The 20,554-nt window shown below is 41.4% G+C and overlaps 1 protein-coding gene across 2 annotated transcripts in view; it reads right to left on the bottom strand.

The window, feature by feature from the left end:
* Window positions 1–9,874: 9,874 nt before the first annotated feature.
* Window positions 9,875–20,554, bottom strand: part of WDR75 (WD repeat domain 75) — a 31,187-nt gene continuing 20,507 nt past the window's right edge. For both annotated transcript variants that reach the window (XM_083707204.1, XM_083707205.1), the window contains exons 14-21: window positions 18,238–18,418; window positions 16,798–16,892; window positions 16,351–16,446; window positions 14,804–14,973; window positions 13,499–13,558; window positions 12,260–12,400; window positions 12,067–12,158; window positions 9,875–10,177 (exon numbers count right to left, since the gene is read on the bottom strand). In XM_083707204.1, the coding sequence (XP_083563330.1) occupies window positions 9,964–10,177; window positions 12,067–12,158; window positions 12,260–12,400; window positions 13,499–13,558; window positions 14,804–14,973; window positions 16,351–16,446; window positions 16,798–16,892; window positions 18,238–18,418 (1,049 nt within the window). In that variant the 3' untranslated portion in view covers window positions 9,875–9,963. The remainder of the gene's footprint in view (window positions 10,178–12,066; window positions 12,159–12,259; window positions 12,401–13,498; window positions 13,559–14,803; window positions 14,974–16,350; window positions 16,447–16,797; window positions 16,893–18,237; window positions 18,419–20,554) is intronic.

Genomic DNA, 20,554 nt, shown 5'->3' with positions numbered 1-20,554 from the left:
AGCCCATAATTGACCCATGCCCAGCCTCAGAACTTCAGTCGACAAATTTTGTTTCATTCTGTAGCAACTCTGATAGCCACTATGTGGCAAGATTCTGTTAGAACAAATTCAATGAAGGATCGCGGGGAGGACTCTCTTACTGCCATGCTTTGGCTAGATAAGCCATAAAGATCTTGCTTGTCGGGTAGAGAGTCCACTGTTGGGTTTGACTCTGTTGAAGAACTCAGTTTAATGAAGATCTCACCTATAAAGCGAATACAATATACAAAGGCATGGGAAAATGCCTTAGGGGTTGTAGAACCTGTGGCCTTTCAGGTGTTGACGGACTCTAGCTCCCGTCATTCCTGATATTGACTAGGAATGATGGGAGGTGAACTCAAGCAACATCTGGAGGAGCACAGGTTCCCCACACCTGGCACAAAAAATAAGTCCTATTGAGTTGAATGGGACTTTCTCCCAAGTTGTGCATTAAAGCCTAAGGAATGATTTTGGGTGAAGGCATGCTTCATAAACCTTGCTCCACTGTTTGAAATCCTTATTTCAGCCAGAAAAACTAATGCATGATTCCTTTTAAACATTTAACATGGATGGAGAACATTTGCCAGGATAAGTTTTTAAAACGTTTGTGTGGTAACTTCACTGTGGGCAAACATTTTTTAAAAAATCGGCTGACAGAAAGACCTGGAAAGTTTAAAATTGTCATGTTTCCTATTAAACAAGGACTTTGATTCATAGTGTGGCAGGATGTACTCTGTTGACACAGAAAAATTAAGACCATCCCAGGAAAAATCTGCTTACCTAGCTGTATTTGGTCTAACCACAGACATCCAAGAATTTATTTTAAGTAGACCCAGGTGAGACACACCTGTTTTACTGGGTAGCACCTAGTATTTTAAAATATTGATTAATGTTAACATTTAGAACATGCTTACCAGTTAAATGAATACATTATTTGTAACATGCTGCCTAGTTGTTAAGACTGTCTTTATTGGGCATAGAGAAATTCTTGGTAGCCTACCAATGATTTTACATAGTCCTCTTCTACATTATGAATACAGGTTACCATCTCTTTCTGCACTAAATTGACACCAAGGTTTATTCAGTGTCAGCTGTGAAATGCAGATTTCTTTACAGTGGTACCTTGGTTCTTAAAAGCCTTGGTACTCAAACAACTTGGAACCCAAACACTGGAAACCCGGAAGTAAGTGTTCCGGTTTGTGAACTTTTTTTGTAAGCTGAACATGCTCTGTTTTGAGTGTTATGCTTCCGATTTGAGTGCCACACTTGTTTTGAGTGATATGTTGAGCTCTGTCTGTTTTTGCTATTTATTTTGCGTTTTTGTGGTTCTTTTTTTGTTTTTGTGACTGTGTGCAACCCAATTCAGGTACTGATTGATTGATTGTGTGACTGCGGCACATTGTTTACTGCTTTCATTTTATGGATCAATGGTCTCGTTAGATAGTAAAATTCATGTTAAATTGCTGTTTTATGGGTTGTTTTTAAAAGTCTGGAACGGATTAATCCATTTTTCTATGGGAAAACGTGCCTTGGTTTTGGAAGGCTTTGGTTTTGGAACAGACTTCCGGAACGGATTAAGTTTGAGAACCAAGGAGAAATATACATGAGAGTTTTCAGATTCTTCCTCCATCCCCCCCCCCAAGTTTGTTTCAAAATTGGCTACTGCAGTTTTCTCCAGTTTTATCACTGGCTTCTTTCGCCTCCTCTTCCATTTTCCTTCATTGTTGTATTTGTCAGTTGTTGCCCATCGGTCATAGCTTGAAGAACAAAGTATATATACACAATGTGCATTTTAAAACTCTCTTCTTTCTTTGTAATTTTATAGAGCTTGTGTCTGCAGTATTGTTTCAAAAGGAGCGACTAATGACAAGATTAAAAATTAGTCTCGAGCTTAGATACTGCCAAGTGATCGTTGGTGTTGTTGTTTTTTAAGTCATAATGTTTTGTTGCAACATTTCGAGTTGTCAGGTTTAAATTAAGCCACAAGGTTTCCTGTGACTCATCAATGGCAGCTGATTTGTGCTACAAGGCACCAAAAGATTATGTGACTGAAAAGAACGTCCTACAGTTGCTAGGCGATCCTGACATGCTTCCCTCCACAAAGTAGTCAGGTGCTTTGAATCTGAAATGGCGATAGCAAGTTAAAAGGGGAAAGTTAGTGCCAATATTCAGCCTCTGTCCAACAAACCAGACCACTGTGAGAAGGATTCAGTTAATATGGACTCTTTCATATTTTAACAAGGCTACTCGTATCAAGATTCTGTTCTTTTCTTGTATTTTCTTACAAACTTTGGAAACTTTATGATTATGATTATTATTTCTTAATAGCTCATCTACTTGCTGATTTAGAAGCAGACAGGCACCATAGTGCTATGTGTGGATAATATTTGTTGTTGTTGTTTAGTCGTTTAGTCGTGTCTGACTCTTCGTGACCCCATGGACCAGAGCACGCCAGGCCCTCCTGTTTTCCACTGCCTCCCGCAGTTTGGTCAAACTCATGTTGGTAGCTTTGAGAACACTGTCCAACCATCTTGTCCTCTGTCGTCCCCTTCTCCTTGTGCCCTCCATCTTTCCCAACATCAGGGTCTTTTCCAGGGGGGCTTCTCTTCTCATGAGGTGGCCAAAGTATTGGAGCCTCAGCTTCAGGATCTGTCCTTCCAGTGAGCACTCAGGGCTGATTTCCTTAAGAATGGATCGGTTTGATCCTCTTGCAGTCCATGGGACTCTCAAGAGTCTCGTCCAGCACCATAATTCAAAAGCATCAATTCTTCGGCGATCAGCCTTCTTTATGGTCCAGCTTTCACTTCCATACATTACTACTGGGAAAACCATAGCTTTTACTATACGGACCTTATGATGATGATGATGATGATGATGATGATGATGATTTCTTAATAGCTGATCTACTTGCTGATTTAGAAGCAGACAGGCACCATAGTGTTATGCGTGGATAATATTGGGAAAGGCAGTTGCAGCCACTGAACTTGACAACTTTTACCAGTTTGTGCTGTTGCGGCTAACACCCTGGCATAACTTCTAAAGCAGTAACATCATGGCTTACTTGGAATTCCTTAATCCTCCTGGTGTTTATGTTGAGACGGTGTTCTGTGGAAAGGTTTTGCCCTTCAGTCGAAAATCCAGGAAAAACATTGCCTTCTCTGAATTTCAAGAAAGGGGGCCTTTTTTGAAATGTGCAGAAACGTAGCCCTGAGATGTTATTCATCTTTGAGATGAGGGTAAATTGACCACATGCAAAGGAAGTTAAGTCTTCTCCTGTACTTTTAATAATTGGGTAGGAGAGAGAGAGAGAGAGTTCGGGCAGGTGTGGCTTGTCTATCAGGAGTTATAAAAACTGTAAATGCTGGATTTCTTTCTTCTGTAGCATTATTAGAGATACAGATGTCTTGCACTCCTCAAATAAAGGGCAAAATGTTCAGAGCCTAAGAGGGGTCCTTGAGAGTTTTGTGAAAGGAATTTATTAGGCAGAACTTATCCCCATTGTATTGGAAAAGACACACTTGGAGCAATTCTCTTTTTTCTGTACATCTCTTAAAGGTGCAGGTACTTGAGGATCTAGACCTGATCATGCTGTGTCGGGGAGATGGAATCGAAAAATTGCACTTGGGGAAAATGTACTAGAGCAGGGGTACGAAGCTTGCTGGAAATGGTGCCAAGTACAGTAGTACCTTAGGTTAAGTACTTAATTCGTTCCGGAGGTCCATACTTAACTTAACCTGAAACTGTTCTTAACCTGAAGCACCACTTTAGCTAATGGGGCCTCCTGCTGCTGCCACGCTGCCGGAGCACAATTTCTGTTCTCATCTTGAAGCAAAGTTCTTAACCTGAAGCACTATTTCTGGGTTAGCGGAGTCTGTAACCTGAAGCGTATGTAACCTGAACCGTATGTAGCCCGATGTACCACTGTATTATAACATGCTAAGAGTTGAGTTTTCTTGTTTGCCTAAATCAAGTCTTAATGGTTGACACTAAGAAGCTATTTTAAACATCCCCTGGACTGGAAGAGAGGTCTGCTTTGAGACATCAAATTAAAAAAATCAAATAATTTAATATAGCTGAGATTGGATACAAATGTGTCCCATTCAGTAAAAATAAGTGAAAATTGGATTCCCAAATTGTATGAATGAAAGCGGTTTCCAGTAATGCAAAGTCAACATCAATTACAGCCTGCAATTTCTATATTCTCATCCACTTATTGTCATGTGTGTATGGTTTGCTCTTTCCTCAGCAGTTAATTCTGCCAGCTTTCTGCTAGTCATATCAAGCTTCAGCATGGGGCCGTTTTTATAAAGTTATTTGTGTCAATTCGTACAGTATTTTCATCATAGCTCTCTGGAAAAGCTCTGAACACAACCTCCTGCAATGCAGCTGGGTTATTATTACCTCTTTTAGCCCTGACTCCATTAACATGTGACGGATGGAAAAATAAATTTTGTAGCCCGTGCTGTCAGCAAAATCTGGCACTCACACTCTTAAGACAAATATGAAGAAGGAAAAACTGACCTCTAGAAGGGAACAGCAGATGACCGAAATTAAAATGACAGGCTCTTAACATACTGTCTTTGTTGAGACTCTAGATATGCACAAATGGGCACAAAAATCTCCCCTATTTGTTGACAGAGAGATCTAGAGACCATTTTACTGAAAATAATAATAATAATAATAATAATAATAATAATAATAATAATAATAATAAAAAATTTTATTTATACCCCTCCCTCCCCAGCCAAGACCAGGCTCAGGGCAGCTAACACCAGGTATAAAAACAATTGATTAAAATACAACTTAAAAACAAAATTAAAATACAACATTAAAATGCAGCCTCATTTCAGTAGAAACGCAAATCAAAAACTTTTTGGGGATGAAAACGTCAAATCTTCACCTAGGCCAACTATCCAGATTGGGCTATATATGAAATGGGAGCCACAGAAAACTATTGTGTGAGGTAAATAAATTCACCAGAAAGCTTTAAAAAAATACACAGTGTGTTTGTGTGTGTAATACACACTTAAAACCACAACAACATTTCAAGGTGTTCTACAACATATGAGAATAAAATGAACCAAAGGACCCATGCTGCATGAGTAGTTACTTGAGGAACAGTAAATGACATTTTTTGGGAACCTGTTGACACATAAATGACAATTTCCCTTGCTATAACAAGTAGAAATCAAATCATACTTTTGAAATTCACCCGCATCATCAACTTATGGCATTTACTGCATTTCACAAACATCCATGTTTCAGTTGCAGTCAAAACTGAGAAACTAGTAGGTTTTTAGCTCGATAAGTATCTACAAGGGCGTTCTCCAAGCATGATATATTTTTTTTTAATAAGATATTTATTAAAGTTTTACAAAGAGAAAAGAGTTACAGAATAAAAAAGAAGAAAAAAAGCAAAATACAAAAAGTACAAAAATACATAGAAAAAAAAGCAAAATACAAAAGAAATAAATAGAAAACATTAAAAACAAATCAATCTTTTCATATCTTAAATTTCATTTACTTATTTCCCTGACCTCCTCACACCTCCCTTTTTTGTATTCCAGTTCACATGGTTAATTCAGCAAATCCTTACCCTCTTTGTTTTTATCTTAATTCTATATCTTAACATATTATAACTTTATATTTTCATTCGTTATCAATCCATTTTTACATATTCTTTTTAACCTTGTTGCTAAGACCGCTTCATTTCAATCCGACATCATTTTAACATTCATTAATTTTACAATGTTTCTGCAAATAGTCTTTGAATTTCTTCCAGTCTTCTTCCAACAACTCTTCTCCCTGGTCCCGGATTCTGCCAGTCATTTCCGCCAGTTCCATATAGTCTATCCCTTTCATCTGCCATTCTTCCAGAGTGGGTAGATCTTGTGTCTCCCAATACTTTGCGATGAGTATTCTTGCTGCTGTTGTGGCGTACATAAAGAAAGTTCTATCCTTCTTTGGCACCAATTGGCCGACCATGCCCAGGAGAAAGGCCTCTGGTTTCTTCAGGAAGGTATATTTAAATACCTTTTTCATTTCATTATAGATCATTTCCCAGAAAGCCTTAATCCTTGGGCACGTCCACCAAAGGTGAAAGAATGTACCTTCATTCTCTTTACATTTCCAACGCTTATTATTGGGCAAATGATATATTTTTGCAAGCTTGACTGGTGTCATGTACCACCTGTATATCATTTTCATAATATTCTCGCTTAAGGCATTAGATGCCGTGAATTTCATACCTGTGGTCCACAACTGTTCCCAGTCAGCCATCATTATGCTATGTCCAACGTCTTGTGCCCATTTAATCGTAGCAGATTTAACCGTTTCATCCTGTGTATTCCATTTCAACAGCAAGATATACATTCTTGATAGTACCTTAGTTTTGGGATCTAACAGTTCTGTTTCTAATTTTGATTTTTCCACCTGGAAGCCAGTTTTTTTATCCATATTATAAGCCTCCCTTATTTGATAATAATGAAGCCAGTCTTACACTTTATCTTTTAGTTTCTCAAAACTCTGCAATTTCAATTTGTCACCTTGTTCCAAAATCTCCCAATATTTTGGCCATTTGGCCTCCATATTGAGCTTTTTCTGAGCCTTCGCTTCCATCGGTGATAACCACCTTGGGGTTTTATTTTCAAGTAAATTCTCCAAGCATGATAATTGTGTGTGTGCTTATTAATGTATATAATATATCTCAGTATTTGCAGTACTTATAAGGTGGTGGAAGTCTGTTTCATACCTCATGAATCCCATAAGGCAGATGAAGGAGGAAGATCCAAGAATGAGGAACACTATTAAGCATCTTTTTTTTCTTGCTGGCTATATCATATACAGAGTTTCATTGATAATATGGCAAATTGCTGCATTCAAGACCAATCCAAAGATCATTAGATTTCTAACGAGCGCTTCATGAAAATACTCTCATGCACTGCTAGCGACTGAAGCAAAGGAACATACCAGAAAAACAAGTAGATAATGACAGACAGCCTGCAATTAGCTCAACACAACAGACACCACCCTTACAATTTCAATCGTGAGACTTGTGAGACGTTGCCAAATCTGTTAGCATCATGCTATTTTCTTAATTGCAGTTGTTTCAGTAAGCCCAGCAGAAGTTTGACTAGACCTTTGGATTTTTGGAGCACATCAAAACAGATGAAGTAACCTCATGTACCCAACTTGTCTTATTGGTTTCTTCCTTCGCTTGCGAGTGTGAACCAATTAATAACACATCTGTTTTAAAAAGAGAGGGAGACGTTCAGGAGAGCCACCCTGCCTTCTTCTCCATTAGCATGGAAATTGTATTTGAGCTGACGGTTCCTTTGAATTAAGAGACTGGACATCACACACACACACACACACACACACACACAAAACTTTAGCCAGGGGCACAGAGAGCGATTTAGGCGTAGAGATTGAGCCAGGACTACTGGTGAACTCAAATGCCAAAATGCCATGCAACAATACGCAGCAACAGGGATGCGGGTGGCGCTGTGGATTAAACCACAGAGCCTAGGACTTGCCAATCAGAAGGTCGGCGGTTCAAATCCCCGCGACGGGGTGAGCTCCTGTTGCTTGGTCCCTGCTCCTGCCAACCTAGCACATCAAAGTGCAAGTAGATAAATAGGTACCACTCCGGCGGGAAGATAAATGGCGTTTGTGTGCACTGCTCTGGTTCACCAGAAGCGGCTTAGTTATGGTGGCCACATGACCTGGAAGCTGTACACCGGCTCCCTCGGCCAATAAAGCGAGATGAGCGCTGCAACCCCAGAGTTGGTCACTACTGGACCTAATGGTCAGTGGTCCCTTTACCTTGCAACAGGAAAAAGTGGTTTGAAGCAGAGCAGAGAAAAATGATGTTAAACTTTATATGTCATTTCCCCTCGCCACTTGCCCACAACTATTCCCATCAGTGAGGTTCTAGATCCGTCAGGTGTTTTGTGCTACCATTTCCACCAGGCCCAGCAGTTAGGGTCGATGTATTGAAGCAGACAAGACATACAAGACATGCATTATCTTTTTCTCCTTTTGCATGTCGGGGCAAAATGCTATCTACTTCAGCGCATACCGTTTCTTTCCTGCTTTGACAAGATGATCTTCGCACGAAAAGAGCAGAGAGACCTAAAAATACTACTTTCCACAGAAAAGTCACTGTCAGGAGACCAGAATTATGAGGGTCACCCAGACTGCAATCTGAATGAGAGGAGGAGGTCTGTAAGGGGCACAAGTTTTGACAAGTTGGAAACAAACCTAACAGGAATGTTCTCCAGCTTCAGCCATCAGTTAAAGCAGCTGTTTAAAGGAATGGGGAACCTTAGGTCCAGGTGGCAAATGTCAGTTTTTCTGGGACTTGGCACTCTGCCCAGGCCACCTCCCTTGTTGCCCCTACTATCACCCATTTTGCCTAACTAGAATGCCCTTGCTCTGATGTTTGCCTGGATAGTGTTTGTCAAAATTTGTTTCACCCCAGCTCTGCAGAGAATGCTAGTTTCTTGGGTTTTGCTTCCAAGTCTAGAGCCAACCCAGTCTCTCTATACCAGAGGCAGGGGCTCCTGGGATGTAAAATTGGACTCCCATCAGCTCTAGTGAGCATGGCCAATGGTCACAGGTGGAAGTCGTAGTCCTAAAGCTGGAGAGACACAGGTTAGCACCCCAGCTCTGAACATCTCTGACTTAAAAGTGTTGAGGAAGCAAGTTATATCCATGTATTTTATCATCAGGCATTCCACCTGGCCAGCCATGAGGTAAAGTGCTGGTCTAGATGCAGTTTGCCCTATTATACAGAATTGTCCATACTGAAATTATTTTCCTCAGAAACACTTTCCTCCATAGCAGCTCCGGTCAAATGAGTAAGTATGAGCCAATTTGGTTGCTACTCATGGCTTCCTCAACAACATTTCATCGGTTTTAATATTGAGCTGTTGTTAAGTGGTATCTCGGGTTACAAACACTTTGGGTTACAGACTCCACTAACCCGGAAGTAGTACCTCGGGTTAAGAACTTTACCTCAGGATGAGAACAGAAATCGTGCGGCGGGAGGCCCCAATTAGCTAAAGTGGTACCTCAGGTTAAGAATGGACCTCTTATTGTGTAACAGTTGTACTTAAGATAGATGCTTCTTCAGAGTTCAACAGCACTAACATGCATACCTATAGACACATGCACAGACACGCACTGGATTTAGAGTTGTTTGGGCTTACAGAAGGGTCTTATACTAGCATAGTGGAACTGTTGACATCGCAGTTTATCATGAGAGGCAATGTTGTTTGAAATGGTCCCTGGGGTCCACAGTATTAATTTCATTATTCTTTCATCTTGGTGAGCATGCATATAATTTCTCCCTCCTAATGCTTTCTACTAAAAGGTTCTGAGCAGGCTATTTTGAGAGTTCAGAAGTGACTTATTACCCAGTGACCTATTTAGCTCCCGCTGTCTGCACTGGACAAAAGTGGATTTGTTTTGCGTCTTGCATTTCAAATTCTGCCTCAAGCGCTCCTGGACGTCTTAGGAATGTAGATTAATAAATACTTCCATTTCGTTCAGCAAGTTTGCCGTCCCTCCTGAAGGACGGGTGCCTCGTGCTATGATTGTTCACTGTGCTTTCAGAAAACAATAATGGCAAATCTTCCCATTTCCAGAGCAACTCCCATTTCAAAACCTCAACACTTTGTAAAACCAGTTGGACCTTGGATAAAACCTAGAGGTAGAAGCATGCAGTTGTTTTGAATTGTTTCCCCTACAAAACCACATTTTCTGTAAATAAACCATAAAAATGCTTGCTTCAAAGACTTCACTGCGGGAGACACTTGTTACAATTTATTCCAAGAAGTGAAGAAGCATCCTGGAAAATTGCAATCCTTTATTTGAAAGAATGACATCTTGTGGAATTATTGGTAAGAAATATAAATACATATAGTCCACAATACTATGTGTCTAGAGAACAGATGCCCAGCTGTAGTCCATTTTTCTTATCTGGCGCATTTTTTTTTCTTGTTCTTTTGACAATTTAGGCGGAATGTTGTCCTCCAAACAGTCTGTCGCCTGTGGTGCCTCTGAGTCCATTTTAGCAACTTCCGTGTCCTCCTCCTCCGATTCATTCTCGCTGTTGTCGCTTTCCATTTCCACTTCATTGGCAACTTCACTAGTGCTATAAAAATACAAATGGAAGGATCAATAGAAATGTGCATTTGAGACCACTGAGACATTTATAACAAGTCTCAGAGCTAGAATATTTGCTGGGTTGTAGATACTTTTCTCAAGATTCTCATGAATATGATAAGCAAGCTTTAGTATGACGGGGGACGTGGACTTCTTAAAAGTGGAAAAAAGTTTCCACACAAGTCACCAATAAGAGAATGGGAATTATAAGGGTTGCAGAATAATCTGAAGCAGTGGGAGATCAGCAGGAAACACAAATTAGGAGGGAATTAAGCTTTTCAATGCATCCTGACACAAAGAAAATACTCCGTAAACAGGCACGGCAGGGAAAGGCCCAGAAATGTTCCTGAAGCGTATGGGCAGTGGAGGTGCCTTTAAAACTAGCCTTTGCTAAGATTCAGTTTTACACACAACCTCTCATACTAATACACACTAAACCTTTCATTATTTTATAAAATATTCTCCTGAACATGCTGGGCCTAGCCACACAGGTCTCAGGCTATGTTGAGACAGCACTTAATTCCATTTTCACAATGTTTCCTTTACAGTCCTATCTTGGAAGTCAAACAGAATCCGTTCCGGATGTCCATTCGACTTCCAAAATGTTTGGAAACCAAAGCGTGGTTTCTGGTTGGTTGCAGGAAGCTCCTGCAGCCAACCAGAAGCTGTGGAAGCACCGTCGGATGTTCAGCTTCCAAAAATAGTTTGCAAACTGGAATAGTCACTTCCGGGTTTGTGGCGTTCGGGAGCCAAAACATTCGAGAACTAAGCTGTTTGAAAACCAAGGTATGACTGTATTTACATATCTTATGTGATCTTTCGCATGACGTAAAAGCCACTTTGGGAAAACTAGTGGAATCTAGCCAAAGTTTAGTGCTAAATTCTGTGTTACCTGTTTCCAGAAAAAAATACGTTTGCAGCCCCAGTGACCCAGAAAACTGCAGTTTTGCATTGTAATTTCACATGATGAAATTTTAGGCAGCTTTCTGGCACACTGTCATTTCAAAAGATTTAAAATTTAGTGTGACATGGCAGTATACTGATCAAAAAGGCAGTGTTCTCTAATGGAAGAAAGTTATGCTGTGTCAAAGGAATGTAAGAATTGACACATTACCGTTAATGATCGGGAAATGATGAAATAACGCCCCGTTTCTGAATGCAACCTCAGACATGAGGTTCTCTAGTCCACCAAATATGTGTCATCATGCCAGGTTCCCAAATAGGAGAATTACCGCATTTTTTGCTCCATAAGACGCACCTTTTCCTTCCTAAAAAGGGGAAATGTTTGTGCATCTTATGGAGCGAATGCAGACGGGAGGCTCTGCTCAGCGCTCTCTTTAAAGAGCCATGTGGAGCGTGTGTGTGGCTCTTGGGGGCTTTTCCCCAAGGAGGGAGAAGGGCAGTCCCTTCTCCCTCCTAGGGGAAAAGCCTACAAGTGCCGCACACACGCTCCACGCGGCTCGTGAAAGGGAGCGCTGAGCAGGGCCTGGGATGCATACAGGCTCTCCTCAGCGCTCCCTTTAAAGAATATTTTTTTACTTGCATTCCCCCTCTAAAAACTAGGGGCGTATTATGGTCAGGTGTGTATACGGTATGTTTTAACACCTTCTCTTCTCACTCATATCTCTTGTGAATGTGGCTGTGCCTCCTATAGGGCAAGAGTCATTTTCAAAGGACACCTCGGTGTAAATGCTTCTGTTTCTATGACAATGGTAACGTGTTAATGCCCTCTTAACTCAGCTTCGTGAAGAACCACCACCTCACAATGTAAGCGGAGAGGGGGAAATGTTGTGCGCGACCTTCTTTTGTTCTGTAAAGTTCAGTTTTATTGTCGGCTCCCTTCGAAAACAAACGTTTAAAAAACTGAGGGCTTCTTACCTTTTACTGGCTTTGGATATCAGCAGTGAGTTGATAAAAATGGGGCACAGGAAAGAGGCAGATGGTAAGACATGAGCTGGAGTGTGAAGAAGCTGGGGAGGAAAGACAAAAAAAAGACACAATAAGAAGGAAAGTTTGTTAAATGGTTGTCAGTATTTGCATGTTCCTGAACAGGCATCGTGTTTATTCTTACTTCTTTGACGGCAGGCGATTCTTGTGCAAAGTTCTTCTGAACAGGGAGTCTCCCAGTTTCTGTAGCCTCTTTGTTCTGTTGCTGGTGCTTTCCCAGTAGCAGGTAAAAAGGAGTCATGGGGAAGCTCTCTTCAACTGCCAACTAAAAAGTGGTGATGGAGAAAACAGACCCGTGTTAAAGAACAGAATAGGGTACTTAATCCCTGGTTCCCACCCACCTTGGTGTCCAAAGTTATTAAATTAAAGGAGGGGGGAAGTGCAACTGGAGAAAGTCAAGCAAAGCCCTAGAATCCTCAACTTTTGGCTCGGGGCTTATGGGAACTGGAGTCCAACAATTTCTGGAGGGGCACAGGATTCCCAGGTTTGTCCCCAATGGCTTCCTTACATGACTGGCTCCTTTTCTTTTGGATATATAAAGAACCATTTGAAGTTCTTGAGGGCAAAGCTGTAATGAGAACCCCTCTGAATTCAATGACAGCACACTTTAACAGCAAGCAAGCAGGCTAAGAGAAAAACTCAAAGACAGTGGAGTGCGCCTCCGGGGGTGAAGTCAAATTGGTGGCCTCCTGAACATTGCTGGGGCCAAATGTCCCATTGGCAGCCTGAGATGTGCCACCATTTATTTCCTGGCCCACTGTATGGCTCTAGATGGCTGTTATAAGGCTTTATGCTGGGCTAGTTGTACCTTTTTATGTATACTAGGGGGTAATTACAAAAATATTTTATTTTTGCAATTGTAAAAATTAGAAAGGCAGGTATCTTTTTTCCAGCTCGCTTCTTATTTATGAGTAAAGCATAAACAGAATTAAGTGTTCACTTCATCCTTGCCTAGGGGACGTAATTTAAATTTGGGCAAATGCCAAAAGCTTAGCTTTTCGTGCATTTCTGTACTGATAAAGCAGTTTAAAGATAGAACCCCCCCCCCCCCCAAAGTCCAAGTGTGATGCAGATTTTTTTTTTTTTAAAAAAGGTAGGTAAAAACTGTAAAGGACTCCTGGACGGGTAAGTCCAGTCAAAGGCAACTATGGGGTTGTGGCGCTCAAGGATCTATTCCAAAGTAGATCCTCTACCTCTGCAGTCCCACCAGGATGCACTGCACACCACCCAGAAGGGGATCTTGGGATCCGAAAATTAATATAAGTCAAACTGATTTTTAATACAGGGCAGTTCAATCAAATCACACAGAATGGAATGTAGACTCTTTCAGAATTCCTGTTCATTTCTTTTAAAAAACAATTACCTGTCTGCTGGAAGGTGTAAGTCTCTCTTCTGGGGTCTTTGTGCTAAATGTCATCAATTCCTAAACATTCAGAAGGAAGAAACACTGTTACGAAAAACAATCTTTCGGTAGGATTTTGGTGAGTCTTAAAATATGGCACACAATCCAGATGATTTATTTTGTAGCACATGAACTTAAGAAATGTAAGCATTTACTCATTAAAAACAAAATCCAGAAGAGATATCACATGAAGCATGAGAAGTTTAATGCCGTTTGAAACGATTTCTCTTTTCTCTTCAAGGGACACTGGGGATATTCATTAATATTTGACAGTATTGTTTGGGACCAAATAAAACTGCGTGATTTAACAGACTACAAGTAAAAATGACAATATTATCAGTCTATATCCCTATCACCTGACATTTTTTAGCTGAAGTACGTATAAAATTGTGGAAGAAAGGCACCCCTGTAGTCAAGGCATTTCCCTCTCTTATTTTAGGAAGGAATCAAAAAGAAACAATGTATGCCAGCTTTTACAAGATGATTGATTTTACCCTTATGAAACTAAAATTCACATGATTAGCTAACATTTAGACTAGAACAGAACAGAAACATATGAGTTGGAAGGGACCCCAAGGGTCATCTAGTCCAATGTACTGGTTAAGAGCAGCGGACTCGTAATCTGGTGAATCAGGTTTGATTCCCCGCTCCTCCACATGCAGCTGAGGGGTGACCTTGGGCTAGTCAAACTTCTCTGAAGTCTCTCAGCCTCACTCACCTCACAGAGTGTTTGTTGTGAGGCAGGAAGGGAAAGGAGATTGTTGGCCGCTTTGAGACTCCTTAGGGTAGTGATAAAGCGGGATATCAAATCCAAAATCCAAATCCAAACCCAGAACGCGGGAATCTGTAGCCCAATGTGGGACTTGAATCAGCGACTCTGAGATTAAGAGTCTCTTACCCTACCTACTGAACTATCACCCATCTCCCCTAATAAGAATTAATTAAAGAAAGGAAGCAGAAGATTTCTGAGTTAAAGCAGTGTTGTCCAGAAAACTTATACCAAGAAAGGGAGCAATTCATATGTACCGAAATCAGGCACAACATTGATTTCCAAAGTGAGGGATTCAGGTTTAGCTCTCAACTGACTCAAAGTCCCCCTGTGAGCTTTGCGGTTAAATGATGACCTCTCGTCCTGTCTCACCATGTTAATGGTAAGTAAGGGTAGCAGAGCTGAAAAGGGCTACAGAAATGACTAGCACGACAACTTGGCTTTCTGAGCACTTAACTCATTGCAATATTGTCCCAGATGCACATTTAAACACTTACAAGTGTTTCAGTCAAGAAGTAAAACTGAGATTGGCTGAGCCACTGATATTTTTCTGAATGAACGGACTCGGGTAGATCTCTTGGAACAAAGACAGCACACCGGACTTGGCCCCTGCAGACCTTTCTGTGGATACACAAAGGCTGAGGCTCACAGGGTTTGAATACAAATACTGAGGGGAAGAAAAAGAAGAAAAATAGAATTTTAGTCTTTAAGAACCGCTTTCCGCGTTGCTTTTCTGAGGTCTGAAGTCAATGCATGATCACAAAATGATAAAGAAACCCATACATTCAGTATAGCTCCTGGTACTTATATGGGAACCTATCAACGAAGTCTAAATAAACCAGTCCACTGTCTACAGAGTTCCACCAATAAAGATTAGTATGGATCAAGATACAGCATGATAGGCCTAGTTCTCAGTCAGTTAGTAAACCTGTCACTGGACTGTACCACCTCAGTGAGAAATAGGCTACAGAGCAGGGATGGGGAACTCCCATCAGCCCTAGGCAGTATGGCTAAATGCAGGGCATGATGGGAATTGTAGTCTGGCAACATCTGCAGGACCATGGGCTGCCCAACCCAGCTGTAGAGTATCACACATTGCAGGATAAAGAACAGTAAAAAGGAACTCCTGAAATGGAAATAGGTTTCCCCCCCACCATAGACTTTAAACTCCTTGAGAACAACCACCCCACGTGCAGAAAACAAGGAATGTGAACAAGATATTACCGCTCACCTGATCTAGCCCAGTAGGGGGTGAGAGTTATTAAAAGGCTCTGCGGTGCCAAGACTGTCAGGTGGACTTTTTCATTAAAATAGCTTTCTTATAATGAGAATCTACAACCCAGAAAACAGATCTCAGGGCAAGGCTCTAAGCGACATGGTATCCCAAAGGTCTGCTAGACAGATTGCCCGACTTCGGTAATGGCAAGACCACCTTGCTCTAGATCAGGCGCCCCCAAACTCAGCCCTCCAGCTGTTTTGGGACTACAACTCCCATCATCCCTAGCTAACAGCACCAATGGTCAGGGATGATGGGAATTGTAGTCCCAAAACAGCTGGAGGGCCGAGTTTGGGGGTGCCTGCTCTAGATAAAAGGGGTTTGGGCACTAAGACACAAGGAAGTTCAGTCCAACCAATTCTGGGGCACTTGTCCTCTCACCCAGCAATCCCACCATGCTCTAGCCTGGTTCAGAAGGACCAGCGATCTTATAGATGGGCATTTTGGGGATGCAGTTGTGGGGGGAAAGAACAGTCTACTTGGTCCAGGATTCTGTTCTCACAGAGGAAAACCAGAGGCTTATGGGGAAGCCTGAAAGCTAGGTTTGAGTACAAGGGGGGGGGGGGTGAGAAACATTCCGTCAGCAAACTTTCTTGTCTTAAGATCTAAACCATAATATAGTTTCCATGTAGACAAGAGCGGCCTATTTTAAAGAGTTATTTTAAGTGCCTTTCAAGTCCAAGGAAGTAAAATATTTTCCTGGGCAGTATGGGTCTGCAGTTTTGGCCAGTGATCCTTAACAAAAATGAAAGAGGTCTTTATGCTCACCATCTGAGTATTCTGAGTGGGATGAAACTGCGACGATGTTCTCAGACAGACAATCTGGCTGCAGAACAATGACATTTAATTGGGCACTCCATTCCACTGAAAATCAAAATAACCAGATTATGACGGAGAACCACAGACTCCCAAGGAGGACGGAACTGGAATTAATTTAAACCATGAATGCAGCTAGGAGAACTTTCAAAGGGAGGATCTGAACAGGGGAGAGGAGGTCGTTTGGGGATTCAGCAACAATACCTGCCGTATAATTTTATGCGATACGGTTCCAACGACTGGATAAATAAAAACTAAAAGTATTTGGTGTTAAGCTGAAATATAAAGCAATTTGCCTCCTTGGGTTCTCTCAGAATGACCAATTTTTAATCAAAGACAGAACAGAAGGAAGGAAGGAGGGAAGGAAGGAAGGAAGAAAAGGTGATAAAATGGTCTTACATGTACAGCTCAGCAAGTTCCAACAGCACAAAAATCCAGTGTTGGTGGTACCAAGAAGGTATTTTGAACAACTCTGCCTCCCAAAACACAGGTTTCTGTAAGAATAAATAAAAAAGATAATGTTAATTAGTCGTGTCCATGAGATATTTCGCCGTAGGGTCACTATATAATCTAAGACAGGCATAGGCAAACTTGGCCCACCAGATGTTTTGGGACTACAATTCCCATCATCCCTGACCACTGGTCCTGTTAGCTAGGTTTGCCCAAGCCTGATCTAAGACAACCCTAGATCACTTCAGGCAGCTATTTCTGCTATTTCCATGGTTGAAATGATTACAGGCGGGAGGCCAGCCATGTCTGCCTTAGGTGCCATGCTTTGTTTCCCCCAATCCTGGCTCAAGAGCTCATACCTCACAGACGGGTAAAAGATGGGAATCTACCTTCTGCATGCTTTAGTATACAGTTTAAGCAAGTAATTTTAAGTGAAAGGCTACGTGTGCTCAAAAGAAAGTGGTTTATTACAGTTTTGGAGACCTGCCACACATTAAAAAGTGGGTCACAATGGGCACTGCTGATGCCTAGGCGAATCAGGGATTCAAGAGTCAGGACTGGCTGAAGTCTTTCCATTAAACCACCACACAACCTTTCTCTTTCTTCTCGATCTCAAGAGCAATTTTGTTTGCGCTCAGACTCTTATTTTATGACCCTCTAATTCCAACAAGGGAGATTCCCCCCCCCCTTGCAACCAGGTAAATGTTTACTCTAAATAAACAGAGAGGCATTTCTCGGGCTAATTGTAGAGCTTACAGCTTCTTAGCAAACCCGTTCTGTTGTAATCCCCCTTAAGATAAAACTGGTGTGGGCAGGTGCTAAAAAAGCAGGGCAAGATTTCTTTAGGAAACTTTTGCAATAAGTAAACTAGACAGGGGAAGCAAGCAGCATGGAAGATGTAATTCCAAAAGCGCAAGCCATTTCTGCAGTCTTGTTGAAATCAAACTGTAGGCAACACCCAATGTCACATGACAGAACCTCTACTTCCTACTCATGCCCCAAACTTCCATGAGCCCAATAATCTGCTCCAGAGGATTGAGGACCATCTGGAGCAAAATTTGAAGGAAGGTTGGTGGCTGCAGGAGGGAAGATGGGTGTTTGTTTCCCACCCAATGCAATTTCTAGTTCTGCACAGATTATTCTGGACACATGTAAAAAATAAGCTGATTTTGTTACAGAACTTTGTTGCTATTTAAAGAGCTTTCCCTTAAAACCAACGATTCTTATGAAAGCTCAGAAGGGCCCAATAAAGAAGTTTCTGATAGGAAAATATTAAGGATTATTGCTTTAAAAACTTTGGGGAAATATTAGGTTAGTTTCATTACATGCTTAATGAATCTTTTTTTTTAAAAAAACTGATTTAAATTAAAGGAGCACATGGTTACTTACCGTATAGTCCCAGGAAGATGGCAGAAAGTACATTTGAGATCCCACAGTTCCGAGTCCCACACAGTGACTATTTTGTCAAAGCTGACTGCAAGCAAAGAGCCATCTTCGGAGAAACAGCAATTTGTAGCTTGATAGTTGTGATAGCTTCCTACGAAGTCGCAGGCCCAAGTTATGCTTTGATCTGTTAAAGAGAAAGAAATCCCACACGTTTATAACAGGACATATGTGTTAAAATTGAGTAACATGATAAATAGTATGTAAGAATATTAAGGCAGGGGTCCACCATTTCCATTTGGCTTTGGTACCCAAACCAAGAACTATGATCATTTGTCTCACCCATTGAAAGTTTGGATGCATCATGTGGCAAGGCGATCCAGACCTTGGGTGGAAAAGGGAGGTTTCCTGGTCTCTCCATGGCTACAGAAGACCAAGAATCCTTCATTCCTTTTTCCATAAGGGGAAGCGGGGCTTACACATTGGGCCCCGCATTGGAACAGTAGCCTTCCACCATGTCTTCCTTCTTAGGGCAGTAAGTGGAGTGGCAGGGAAATGCTTGACTGTTTGGACCTGTGGCCACAACACTCCCCACCTTCTTCCTAACCCTGAAGCTGGGAAGGGGGTAGGGCAGGCATCCCCAAACTCGGCCCTCCAGATGTTTTGGAACTACAACTTCCATCATCCCTAGCTAACAGGACCAGTGGTCAGGGATGATGGGAGTTGTAGTCCCAAAAACATCTGGAGGGCCGAGTTTGCCTATGCCTGGGGTATGGGGGCTGTTGTGCAATTGCTGAGGTGACCCCTGCCCATAGCTGAAGCTTTTGAGGCTGGGATTTGCCATTGTCACCAGACAGCAGTGCCACACTGCCTGTGGGCAAGCAGGAATGCTGGAATCAGGTGAGGGCACTTAGTTAATACCTAACTGTGTGTGCTCCTTGAGCATTTAATCAAACGTTAAATAAGCCATTACCTTATTTAAATTGCATATTTATGCTGACATCAACTTCAACAGCAATTCCGGGATAGTGATCACAAGCGTGTAGGCTTTTCCTGGCACAAACATGACTCACTGTTTTGATTAGAAGGAAGTACTTAAATCTTGAAAAAGGATAGTTGAGGTGTGTGACCACCTCAGCTGTTTTTCCTGAGATGTGTCCAAGGCCAATTTCAGACTTCTGTTGTAGGAGTTGTCAGTACCACATTAAAGAGGCACTATATTCTTATACCACATTAAATGAGTACTATATGTCTTTTGCTGAATGCCAGTCATAGGAACATATGCCTTTTTGTTTGAAAACAACCCCAGACTTGGCTTCCGGTTCCGCTCTGCCTTAATAGATTGCAGGCAGGAGATTGTAGGTGAAGGACAAAGGGTGATTGAGGGTAAATTATCCTTGCAAATTCCACCCCCAGGGATAGGAAGAATGGGCTTCACTTGGAGTTCGTCTCGGTACCTGGCTCTCGCTCTGGCATGGAATGCGGGGGGCAGAGAGGCGCTGAGTGCGAAAGCACTTTGCCTGGTGAAAACCCTCCAATGCCGCCATTAAGAAGCAGAGGTTCTTTTGTTAATTAGAGCTTAATTGGACGAAAGTACAGGTGTGTGGTAGAAGAGATGGGAGCACAAACTGTGGAACAAACCAACTACAAGGACTTTAAAGTTTGAATTTGTGATAAGACTTCATTTGATGCAAAAGATTGCGGGGGTGGAGAGAGCCTACGGTTTCTTTATTTAAAGTTTTCTTCTCTACATTTATGATTCGGCAACCCTCCTCTGAAAGTTAGTTCAATTTATACTTCCAACATGTATCTGATTCCGCCTTATAATTCTTAGCCAACCTACTCGGACTTAAACACCATCTATGAATAATTTCCAAGTAGTTCTTTCTTAATGAATAACATGCAGCAAACTTCAGGTCGCTTTTCCAAAGTTTCTCCCAGAGGTTAAGATCTATGTTGTGTCCTATATCTATTGCCCAGTATGTCACTGAAGCTTTAACAAGCTCGTCTTTTGTTTCCCATTCTAATTAAAAATTATACATTTTAGACAGAGGTTTACCCATATGTTGTAAGAATTTTTTTTTAATTGTGAGCTTTGGTCCAAAAATCAATTCTTTCTATCTAATTTGTGTATCTGGTGATATTGCAACCAATCCATTGGCTCCTTAAGTTTTCCATTGATTTCAGTTTGGCCCCCCCCCCCCCCCCCGGTAAAACCCAGCAATTCCCTGTAAATTGGTTTTGTTATAATGAGGCTATTACTGGACTATAATTGAAAAGTAATAAAAACAATTTATTAACCAAAAAGAAAAAAGAAAACAAT

The sequence above is a fragment of the Podarcis gaigeae genome, assembly GCF_964106915.1.
Source record: "Podarcis gaigeae genome assembly, chromosome: 1".
NCBI lineage: Eukaryota > Metazoa > Chordata > Lepidosauria > Squamata > Lacertidae > Podarcis > Podarcis gaigeae.
This window is presented reverse-complemented; position numbering and strand designations above follow the sequence as displayed.